Source organism: Salvia miltiorrhiza, chromosome 8 (genome assembly GCF_028751815.1).
Source record: "Salvia miltiorrhiza cultivar Shanhuang (shh) chromosome 8, IMPLAD_Smil_shh, whole genome shotgun sequence".
NCBI classification, from domain to species: domain Eukaryota; kingdom Viridiplantae; phylum Streptophyta; class Magnoliopsida; order Lamiales; family Lamiaceae; genus Salvia; species Salvia miltiorrhiza.
This window is the reverse complement of record NC_080394.1, coordinates 22,556,981-22,568,539: the sequence shown is the minus strand read 5'-3', so window position 1 is coordinate 22,568,539 and position 11,559 is coordinate 22,556,981. Positions and strand designations below refer to the sequence as shown.

Below are 11,559 nucleotides of genomic sequence, written 5' to 3'. Positions count from 1 at the left end.
TTTATACACTAACATATCATAAATAATTTGGATAAATACTTAAATGACAAAATTACCAAAAAATTATTTTCAAAGGTGGCCACAAATGACAAAAGCAATTTTGTCAGCATCTAAATTTGAATTTGAAGAATCTCTTTAATCTTTGTCCAATCAAAATCCCATTTCCTTCATTTCATTAAATGACATAAACTTAATATTTTTAAGTGACCACTAATTTTTGACAAGGAAAGGGGCAAAGGCTTACAAGATGTCGGCATTGGAATTATTGTTTAGTCGTTTTCACTAAATCGATGACAGCCAACGTGGGAATTTAGCAGCCAATTAAGAAAATAAATTTATTGTCTATGTCAGTTTTGCAACTACTGTCTGCCACGAAATACTACCTCTTTAGATACGTGTACAAATTTAAGATTAAGAATTCGAATGGTTTATGACTTACCAAAGTTGTAGCAAAAGAGTTACCTTTTTCAATGGAAAAGCATATTGTATTATGGTATCGCTAAACACCTATTAGTAGGGTGTAAAATATAATTTGAGAAAACACATTTTCAAAACAAATTAGAGAAACACACAATTATAAAATGAAATCAATCATTCTATTCTATTAAGTTCGATCAATTAATTATCTTGGTTTCACTTTGTTTGCTTCAATTTACAAAAATCAAACAAAATCAATCTCATTTAATAACAAGAAGTTTGATCTGATTCGAATTTAAAATATTTTCATCTAATTCAGTCAGTATCATGCATATCCATAAGCGATTCATTCAAGTGACTTAAATTATTTACTTGTTTTTTAGTTTGGTTAATGGATGATTTATCCTCAAATATTATATATTGTCGGTTTTCCTTCTAATAAACATATAATTCAAGAAAAAAAAAAGTAATTTTTTTGCTCTTATAAACATTTTTTATAAGGATAAAATCATTAAATATATCCAAAAAATATTATCATACGAATTAAAAAACGGTTGGGGTCATGCCAAACGTAACCACCAAAAATGCTTTAGTAACTTCCCGAAATGCGAGTAGCGCCACTCTATCAACTCTAGATTCCCACAATTCTTCTTCTGATTTTGTGTAAAGCTTTGATTTCTTTTTTTTTTTTTTTTTTGGAAAAGGGTAAAAAGATAAATGGAGAAAATTGCAGGAAAAGAGACGGCTTTGGAGCTGAAGAAAGAGCTGCAGAGAGTGACGGAAGCCCTGATGGTAGACGATGATGATGATTTGGAGATTACTGATTATGCAATTCAGACATTGTGTGCCCTAAAGGAATTGAAGCTGAAACAGAGTGATTTTGATCAGGGGTTTATGAAGTTGAAGAATCTCGAATTCCAAGAACCACCTCAAGAATTTCGGTGCCCAATTTCTGGGATTTTGATGAAAGACCCTGTTGTTGCTGCTTCTGGTCAGGTAAGACTCCCACCCATCTTTTCTTACTATTTTGGGGGTAGAGAGAGAAGAGTCTCTGTGTGTGTTTCAATTAATATACGAGTCTTGCATTTTAGGATTTGATTTTGATGGAACTTGTTTGCAATTGCAGTATAGGGAACTATAATAGTATATACATAAATAGAGAGAGAGAGAGAGAGAGAGAGAGAGAGAGAGAGAGAGAGAGAGAGAGAGAGAGAGTTTGTGCGTGTTTTTTCACGGAATTGTGTTAAGTTTTAGGATTTGATGTTGATGGAACTTATTTGTAATTGCTGTACATGGAACTAGATATATATTTAGAGAGAGAGAGAGATTGTTGTTTTGCGTCTTGTTTGAAATTGCAGTACTGGGAAATCTCTCTCTCTCTGGATATTCTTGTTTTGATTTTTATGAATGATTTTGATTGAACTTGTTTGAAATTGAATCAATAATGAATTGATTGCAAATTACAGCATTAGGAGTTATGTATGATGTATGATGTATGATGCTAGATTTGTATTCTCAACTTTGGAAAACTATGAATGAATTTGCATTTTTTTTTTGTCACTGGAATGTTGCAGACATTTGAGGAGCTATCAATTCGAAAATGGCTAAACGAGGGAAACACAAAATGCCCACAGACTCATCAATTACTGCCTCACACTCTCCTCATCCCTAATTACTCAATCAAGAACATGATCATCAACTGGTGTAAGGCAACTAGCAGAGGGGACGCCCCAAGAACTAGCCCTACACGTGCAGACGAACTTGGAGCAAATGTGTCCAGGGAGCATCAGATGGAGCTTCTCGAGAGGCTCTCATCCTCATCACTCCCGGATCAGATGGCCGCTGTGAAAGAGCTCCGTTTGCTCACAGCCCGTTTGCCCTCTGCCCGTTCCCTTTTTGGAGAGATCAATGGTGCTACATCCCTACTACTCAGTCCATTGTTAGTCGAGAGGTGCTATTCCGATGCTGCATTGTACGAGGATGTGGTGGCAACGATCTTGAACATCTCCACTGATCACTCATGTAAGATGAAAATTTTGGAAGGGAGGAGCACATCAGCTGTTTCTTTCCTCTCGGAGGCACTGAGGAGTAAGAAGAGTGAGACGAGAGGGCACGCTGCTGCTGCCCTTTCTGCACTGTCGACAGTAGATTCAAACAAAGGCGTGATTGGAGAATTGGGCGCTGTTAAGCCGTTGATCAAGCTGTTGGAAGAAGGGCATCCGCTGGCCTCAATAGATGCAGCCTCGGCTATTCTGAATCTGTGCACACTGATTGAGAATAGGGAAAGAGCTCTCTCTCAAGGAGTGGTGAGGGTGGTCATAGATAAGATCGAGGGAGGCGTGTTGATGAACGAAATGGTGGAGATTCTTGAGCGGATGTGCGGCCATGAGAGGGCCGTTGAGGAGATGGAAGAGCGCGATATGGTATCGCGCCTATTGAGCATAGTACGAGACGACGTTGGAGAGCGTAGTAAGGAAAAGTGTGTGGCCATTGTGTATAGTATGTGCTATAGTGATCCAAGGAAGCTAGAGCAAGTGCCATATGCACGCGAAGCTCTCTTTGGTCTAACCAAGACAGGAACTTCAAGAGCTAAGAGGAAGGCAACCGCCCTTTTGCAGAGGCTCAATAGGCTTACAAATTCCACACATGATTTCTGGGTTGGGCTTTCAAAATAAAGAGACATGGGCTTTGTATAGTAGGATTTGCTTAATTTGTGTGATGTTTCCATATACGAAGAAGATAAATTGTTGATTTTTGCAATTCAATTCCTTATATTATAACACGACATGAAAAATTATGATAAGATAATCAAATAAATTGTAAAATGATAACAATAACACATTATTTTCTGAACAATCTGATCATCCAATATGTTTAATTATATTCATAAATTAATTTTAATATTATCGAATTATTTTCTGAACAAACTAGTTATATCTTGATGACTAAAAAATGGGTCCTACAAATGGTGGCGATGGTTAGTGGAATTATTTAAAAATTTGAGAGTCCTCGTGACAATGTGTGTAAATATATGAGAATTGTGAATGTGACTTCTTTCATTTAATTATTTTGTGTGTTTAGGATAGCGCAGATTCATTAATTAGCTTAAGTTAACTGATAACTTTAGTTAAATAATAAATTATTCAATAATTTGAATTTCTCTAACATTATTATTGTACCTGTAGGTTGTAATTTATTTTAACCAATCGAATTTTGTAGTATAATAAACCTTATGAGCATCTCAAGGGATATCATCAACTCGATGCATCGAGACATGATTTTATATAATAGTATAACATCACTTCTCAATATTAAATTATCATTGCCCAAGATACCTTCACGGTCAGAATTATCAATAATCATCATCATGATAAATCAAAACAGTACATAATAAAATATTATGTGCATAATATTATTAATTATTACAAATTAAAAAATAATATTTTTTCGAGCATCAATCATTTAGAAATAAAATACAAGTGGATGGACTTTTAGACCCATAGAAGCGCTCGTAGAATCCAAATAGTGTTTTAAGCTTACGATTCACTAAATGAGTTCAAACATTTTTTTTATCGAATCCATACCACCATGTTAGTTGATATTTCTAGGTGAAACTTCTATCATTAATTAATCTTTCATTATTTATATATTTATTGTGTAATGTTTGAATTTTTGTTTAGATAAATAACCAATTAAAGTAACAAATTATATTTGATTATTAGATATTTTATAAATTTAAATGAGTTAGTGTAATTTACGGGTAATATTGTAAATTAGTTTGAAACATGAAGAGTAGTAAAATAATTTTTGGACAGATTCACATAGATAAGCATAATTAGCGAGTATTACTATATGAGCTTGCACTACAACAAAAATGCTAAAAAGACACCGGTTTTATGTGTCGTTTCAAAAATCGGCGTCGTAGCTAAAATTGGTGTCGTAGATTATAAAATAATGCTAAAAGACATCGGTTTTATGTTACCAGTATCTTTGTTGTGGTGTCATAGTGGTATTACGACACCGCTTCTAATTCAAGTCTATTAAACCAATTCAAGTCTATTAAACCAGTTTTTCAAGCCTATTATACCGGTTTAAAACCGGTGTTATAGATAAATTTTTTTTAAATGCTAATAGACACCGATATTTAAGAAATTAAATAATGAAATACATTATTTGAATGAACTAAATCCTAATTAATAATCATAAAATTAAATTAAAGTATATAAAAATATTATTGGAAAGAAAATACAAAAAATTCAAAATAAATCACAAAATGGAACACCGAACACCATAGACTGAATTTAAATTCCATTTTCCCTTAATAATACCGTCAACAAGCACAAGCGTTTTGTGTTAGTACGTACCCCAGTCCCACCGCCTTTCATTGATTTCTAGGTTATTACACCGGTTAAAAATCGGTGTCTATTAGCATTTTTCTTGTAGTATTGGGACAAGAGCGTATAATAAATTACTTTTTAATTGGATTTGAGACAAGTAAAAATATATTACTAATTCTTAATATGTGAAATTTTGTGATTTATTTTATATTTCTATCTATCTAAAATCTTCAGTCTTATTTCAAACTTTTAGTAGTTTTCACCGATTGGAGAACCTATTTAAAAGGATACGTATAATAGTCTCTCCGTCTCACTAAGTGTGTTTCCATACTTTTGGGTACGATTATTAAGAAGAAGAGTGATTAAATGATAAAAGTGATATAAAGTTGTGAGCCCACAACTTTTTTGTGATAGAAAGTGATTTTTTTTTAGAAATGAACCATTATTAATGAGGCACATGAAAAAGGAAAATATTTTTTAATATTATCTCAATTTCAATTTTTTTTTTTTCATCTTTGCCAATTTTAGAACTACTATAAAAGAAATTAGATACATGTATATTTTAATTTTTTATGTTGGTTAAGTAATTTTTATTGTATATTTTCTCAAACTATATAAATAGTTTTGGCCCATGCAATTAATATCCAAGTGAAATCTTGGTTGATTTTTCAATCTTATATACGGTGATCATATCTAGGGATGGCAATGGGCCGGATCTGGACCGGGTCTGGCCAATACCAGATCCAGATCCGTTTTCATATACTAGATCCAGATCCAGATCCGTGGATCTGAAAATTTTGGATCCAGATCCAATCCGTCAGATCCGCGGGTCCACGGGTCCAGATCCATGGATCTACTATTTTTAAATTAAATTAAAAAAAAAATCACAAAATCAACAACATCTAATTTCCATCATGAAAAATATAACATAAAATACTTTTATCTAATTACTTTTAGTTTTTATTCTTTTGAATATAATTTATTTATTATTTTTAATTTAGTTAACACAAAATATAAAATATATATATATATATATATAATAAAACGGATCCACGGGTCGGATCTGGGCCGGATCCGGATCTAAAATTTCAAGATCCAAATCCAGATCCGTTTTCAAAACTGAGATCCAGATCCGTCGGGTCCAAAAAATTGAGATCCAGATCCGTAAAAACGGATCTGGATCCACGGATCTGGACCGGGTCCAAGATCCACTGCCATCCCTAATCATATCAAAATTTAGAAGATTAATTTAAACTTTAATTTACATATATATTATTTAAAAATGACTGTATTGTATATAGTGAACAACCATGTTGCAAATTAAAAGTATTTTTAAGATGCATCTATAAATTTTATTAAGTAATTTATAATTTCTGTCGATGACCGGTTTTATCGATTCAAAATTTTAGTATCTTGACTCATTTACCGCGCTAAAAGTGACCCTTATGCATGATGATTATCTAAGCATGATTATCATGCACATAGCTCAAATCTTGAGCAAAATCCACAGTGTGTAATTTAATTTGTGTTTTTTTTTTTTTCCAATATATATTAATGGGATAATAACGAGTGTTTCTTGATTAATTCGAAACTTGTACAAAGCCCACATTTCAGTAAAGGGGTGGAGTTTTGAATGTCAAATGTTTCGATGATTTCAAGGAGAAGATTTCTTCAGGTGCGAATTACAAAGCAAGAAATTTAATAATCTCTATATATATATGCGCATGAATTTATAGTTTTCTTGAATTAGAAGGGAAAAGATTTAAACTAAAAATTAAAATACATAATCGTACGTGACACGATCAGAAAGATGAAAGAAAGATGCATAAAATTCAGTTTTCTTGGTTTTACTCTAATTTCTCTCTTTCAAGCTGCAGCTTCTTCTTTCCCATCACCAGGGGATTCAGGTTTTATACTCCATATCCATTCTTTCTTTTACATTTATTTTCAAATATAAATTTGCTTAATTTTTGAAGACCAAAGTGATATTATTTTGTAGAAATTTCCATCTTGTATTGTATGCAGTTTAATGGTGGTGATGATTTATTAAAGCAGATGCATTTGCAGCGTGCAGTTTAAACTTCACTTCATTCCCCTACAAACCTATGGGTGGATGCACCCACATTGACGAGGCGTTGGGCGACTGGAACGGCTACCCTAAGTCGAGTTGTTGTCAACACGCGCTGGCCTTTTTCGCTCACGCACTCGCCCTCCATGCAGCGGGTGGCGCCATCTTCATCCCCCGCTCGCAGTGGAACGACTGCAGCGGGCCTCTCCCGCTGCAGCCGGGCGTCTCAATCCGCACATGCGGGTTTGACGACTTCTACTACGGGAGCAGCAAATGCTCCACTCTACACGTGACACGTATCGATGGACACGTGGTGGAAAGGTGCTCCCTTTTTGGAAATTCCTCGTTTGACGATGCATGTGGGAGTTGTACCTCTGCGATTTCAGATGAAGTTGAGAATTTGTTGGCTGATCTGGAAGCTCAAGGGAGTCATGTTGAAGAAGCTGTGTGTCGTGTTGCTGTTGTTGTGGCACTCATGGCTCGGACGCCTGTGATTGGGAGTGCTGATCTCCACAACTGCTTGCCTGCTTTGACTGCTTCAGGTATACTAATCACTTCCATCTCCTATTTCATTTTTATAGGTTAATCGTAAGTTTTATCCATTTTTAAGGACAAAAACAAAAAAATACCCATACAAACTAATTAAAATATATAAATGACACACATTTTTTTTTGTTAAACATAACATTTGCATACTTAATGAAGTTATAATTTTAAAAAATTAGAAACTAAAAGAAAAGAAAAAAAAAAGGCCCTCACTCTCGATATTTGCCGCCTTCTCTTCTGCCTCGTCGCACTGCGCCTCCACCTCGCTGCCTCGCCTTCGCATCGCTTCAGAGATTTGAGTTAAGTTCAGTGCTCAATGTCCGATTGCTCGACACGTGATGTTTAATACGCGACATTCAAGTGTCGAATAATAATTCAAACTGAACTATTGTTCGATGCTCGATACACTTGACACGAGATGATCGAGTGTCGAGCATAGTTCAAATTTAACTATCGCTCGACATTGATGTTCGTCGTTCGACGCTTCAGTGTCAAGCAACCAAAGCGTCAAAACTGAACTTAACTCAAATCTAAAGAGATGCGGAGGCGAGGTGCAGCACTGGTCTTTGGCCGACAGTAGGGTGGAGGAATTTTTTTAGTATTTTTTTTATAAATTATAATTAAATTTAATGTTAAAGTGGTATAAGGGTAAAATTGTCTTAATCGGTAAAATTTATATATGTTAGAAAATGTGGGTATATTTTATGTTTTATCTTTTAAAAAGTGTATATATATCATTTTGCCCCTTATTTTATTTTATTAATATATGTTATTAATGTAAGAAAAAAAGATCGAATGTATAAATATAAATTGGAATAAATTAACTTAAAAATCTCTAAAATAATAATTTTCTTATGAGAAATAGAGAATTGCGAAATTATGCATTAATATGGCACATGGCCATGTGCCAAATGCTGCAGACCGAAGCAGCGTATTCACCATTTGTCCGAGAGTTATTAGACAACTCTAATCACAGAAGTGATATGAAACGCATATTCACACTAAACTAATATTTTATTAACACAAAAACATCTATGAAATCGGTTTCACAGGACCACCTGATTAATTAATAGGTTAGTTTTGAATAACCAATACATAAAGGAAATACAACTTCGCCGGAAAAAAATGGCGATGTTTGTGATTACAAAAATTAAAAAGACGTACGTACGTATTGAAATTTGAAATTGCGAAAATATTTACATAATCTAGATAAAAATTAGTATGTTATTAATTTGCGGTATTTAACTCTTTTAACGATCTAGCACTCATTTAATTTCCTTTTTCGTCTTGTGCAGAGCCAGCCGAGAACTATATAAAGCTAAATGGTAAGCAAAAAACCCTCATTCAAATCGAGATCAGTTTAAATCTCCTAAAACATTATTGTACACAATTCTTAATTTAGTGATAAATACACTATTCACCAGTGTGGAAAAGTGATTGGGTAATCTCATTCATACTAACTCATGATCAAATAAGTTGATCAGATGGCGTAGCGGGGGCCCTTTTCGCAGTGATTCTGGTGATTCTTGGCCTCGGCGTGGTGATCAAACACGTTGCCAAGAAATCAAACGAGGAGAAGAAGATGATGAAGAAGAAGAACAAAGTAGGGCTGAGCAAAGAACTGGCGACAAAATGCTCAGGCCTCTACCGATTCTCCATAGAAGAGATCGAGAAGGCGATGAGCGCAGAGGGGAAATTACTAGGCCGGGGCAGCGCCGGGCAGGTCTTCATGGGTCAGCTGCCCAGCGGGCAGCTCGTCGCTATCAAGAAGCTGTTTCAGAGCAACACATCAGACTCCTTCGCGACAGAGATCGACGGTTTGTCGAGGGTTCGGCATCCTAATCTCGTGTGTCTGTATGGCTGCTGCGTTGAGGATGGACAACACTACTTGGTCTATGAATACTGTCCCAATGGGAATCTTGCTGAGCATCTCTTGAGTAAAGAGTGCGTGCTAACGTGGGAATTGAGGGTGAGGATTTTGAGGGATTGTGCAGCGGCTCTCAAATATTTGCACTATCACTCGAGTGGATGCATCGTTCACAGAGATATCAAGTTGACCAACATTCTGATAAGCGATGAAATGGTGGCAAAGCTGTCTGATTTCGGGTTAGCGAAAATGCTGGGGATGGAAGAGAGCAAGGTGTTTACAGATGTTCGAGGAACCATAGGTTACATGGACCCAGAATACATAGTAAGTGCGAAGCTGACATGCTCGAGCGACATCTACAGCTTCGGCATCCTCACTCTGCAGCTCTTGTCTGGCCAGAGGGTCTTCCAACTTGACCTCAATGCCAGGGACCAGCTCACCACAAAGGTTCTTTTACTTAATTATATATACGCATTTCTGCATCTCTCATTAATTAACCCCATTTATATGCTTTGCAGGCAAAAGATGTGAGCGCCGGATTAAGGCCATTATGGGAGTTCCAAGATCCTCGAATGGAAGATGTCAACACTTTAGACATGGAATCCATCTTGCAAATTGCAGTCTTGTGTACGGCCACTTCCAGCAGGGGTCGTCCCACCATTGATTTGGTCTTCGATGAAATCGACAGAGCTTGGAGAAACACTCAATATTCAACTTAATTATACTATTATACTGCCCGGCCCTTTGATGGATAACATTTTTATCATGTATTTACTAAAGATAAAATATTGACAAATTAATATTTTCACATCACTACTTAAAGATAAGATTATCCAACATCGAAGAGAAATGAGTGAAAATGAGCAGTCCGAGAAAATATTTCACCTTGCCCGAAGAAAATTTTCTACAATAATAAACATACTAAAATGATGAAACATTGTGAAAATATATACATTCTCTCATTTTCCATCAATATAAACGGATCCTTAAACGTTTAGAGATTAATTCGGGAGCTCGTGCACTTTTATGTCTTTTTTTTCTTTTTCTTTTTTTGAAGAAAGGCACATTAGGGCATCCACTATATATGATATATATAGAAGTCTGAAAACAAACTGGCCATTCCTGATAACAACATAAAAACGGCTAGTGAATTATTTAAAAATAGGGTTAAGATGCAGATATGCCCCTGTAGTATATAGGCTCTTATAGCGTATTGCTCCCCATACTCAATGTGTGTGTAAATTAGCCCCTAAAGTCCGAAAAATCATACATTTAAACCCCTCTGACCAAACGCTGTCAGTCAACGTTAGTGATTTTTTTTAATTTGAATTGTGGGGCCCACCTGCAACTTTTTCTGCATTAGCGGTCGTCTTCCTTTGCAGATTTCAACCAAATTTTTCATGTTAAAGCTCCTCTCACCGACGACGACGACATCTGCAACTCCGTCGTCGTCACCTACAAGACCCACCCTGCTGACACCCTCGCCTCCATCTCCGTCGCTGTCTACGGCTACATCGTCTCCCCGAGATTAGTGATCCCAGTATTGAATCAAGTTTAGATGTAAGAAACATCGTCAATAGCAAAAATTTAAGTGTGGTATACCAGCAAAAAAATGTAGAACGCACCAGTGGGAATTAACATGTGTGTACTCAGACTTCTACAACAAAAGTATTTCGAGAACCTTGCCCAATTTCCGATTCACTTGGATAGTTGTTTTCAATCTGAGTTAAAGCCGCAACGACTGGAAGATCTCTCCCCTTTGATTGGGCAGTCGAGGGGAGCGAAGTCTCAACGGAGTGATTTTCTGATTGTTGATCCCCTAATCCTTTTCCAGCGGGATTTTCCACAGGTTGTCACCGATTTTACAATAATTTTTGTAATTAATTTTCCTTGGTGTATGATGTTAGGTGTTTACAAATGGAAATCCAAGTATGGGATGTATACGGTTGAAAGGTAGATTAGATTTTCGGCAAGAGTTTTTGAGAAAGAGAGAGTGAAGTCTAGAGAAGAAGAAGAAAGGAAGGTGGGCCCTACAATTTGAATTAAGAAAAAAATCACTAACGTTGACGGACGACGTTTGGTCAGAGGGTTTAAGTGTACGATTTTTTGAACTTTAGGGGCTAATTTGCACACACAGTGAGTATGTAGAGCAATACGCTATAGGGGCCAATACTACAGGGACCTATCTACACCTTAACGCTTAAAAATATATACATGATTGTAATTACAAAGTATCAAACAGTTGTGAACAAAAAAAATGCAAAAAGATAAAAGTACACCAAATTACAATCAAATTTTTCAAAAATAAATAAATTATAGCTTGA

At 35.6% G+C, this 11,559-nt stretch overlaps 2 protein-coding genes across 2 annotated transcripts; both read left to right on the top strand.

The window, feature by feature from the left end:
* The first annotated feature begins 539 nt into the window (after positions 1 to 539).
* Positions 540 to 3,177, top strand: LOC131001896 (U-box domain-containing protein 9-like). The gene is made up of 2 exons (XM_057928530.1): positions 540 to 1,413; positions 1,992 to 3,177. Exons 1-2 carry the CDS (start codon positions 1,135 to 1,137, stop codon positions 3,090 to 3,092), a joined length of 1,380 nt encoding a protein of 459 aa, XP_057784513.1. The 5' UTR covers positions 540 to 1,134; the 3' UTR covers positions 3,093 to 3,177.
* Positions 3,178 to 3,369: 192 nt separating this feature from the next.
* LOC130998201 (wall-associated receptor kinase-like 9) lies at positions 3,370 to 9,969 on the top strand. Its single transcript, XM_057923631.1, has 5 exons — positions 3,370 to 3,394; positions 6,810 to 7,364; positions 8,664 to 8,693; positions 8,853 to 9,682; positions 9,754 to 9,969. Exons 1-5 carry the CDS (start codon positions 3,370 to 3,372, stop codon positions 9,952 to 9,954), a joined length of 1,641 nt encoding a protein of 546 aa, XP_057779614.1. The 3' UTR covers positions 9,955 to 9,969.
* The last annotated feature ends 1,590 nt before the right edge of the window (positions 9,970 to 11,559 follow it).

Excerpts from the sequence above, each read along its gene's own strand:
- LOC131001896 (XM_057928530.1), top strand. The coding sequence starts at position 1,135 with ATGGAGAAAATTGCAGGAAAAGAGACGGCTTTGGAGCTGAAGAAAGAG. Across the intron at positions 1,414-1,991 it reads TTGTTGCTGCTTCTGGTCAG|ACATTTGAGGAGCTATCAAT; the intron begins GTAAGACTCCCA and ends GGAATGTTGCAG.
- LOC130998201 (XM_057923631.1), top strand. The coding sequence starts at position 3,370 with ATGGGTCCTACAAATGGTGGCGATG. Across the intron at positions 7,365-8,663 it reads GCCTGCTTTGACTGCTTCAG|AGCCAGCCGAGAACTATATA; the intron begins GTATACTAATCA and ends CGTCTTGTGCAG. Across the intron at positions 8,694-8,852 it reads GAACTATATAAAGCTAAATG|ATGGCGTAGCGGGGGCCCTT; the intron begins GTAAGCAAAAAA and ends TAAGTTGATCAG.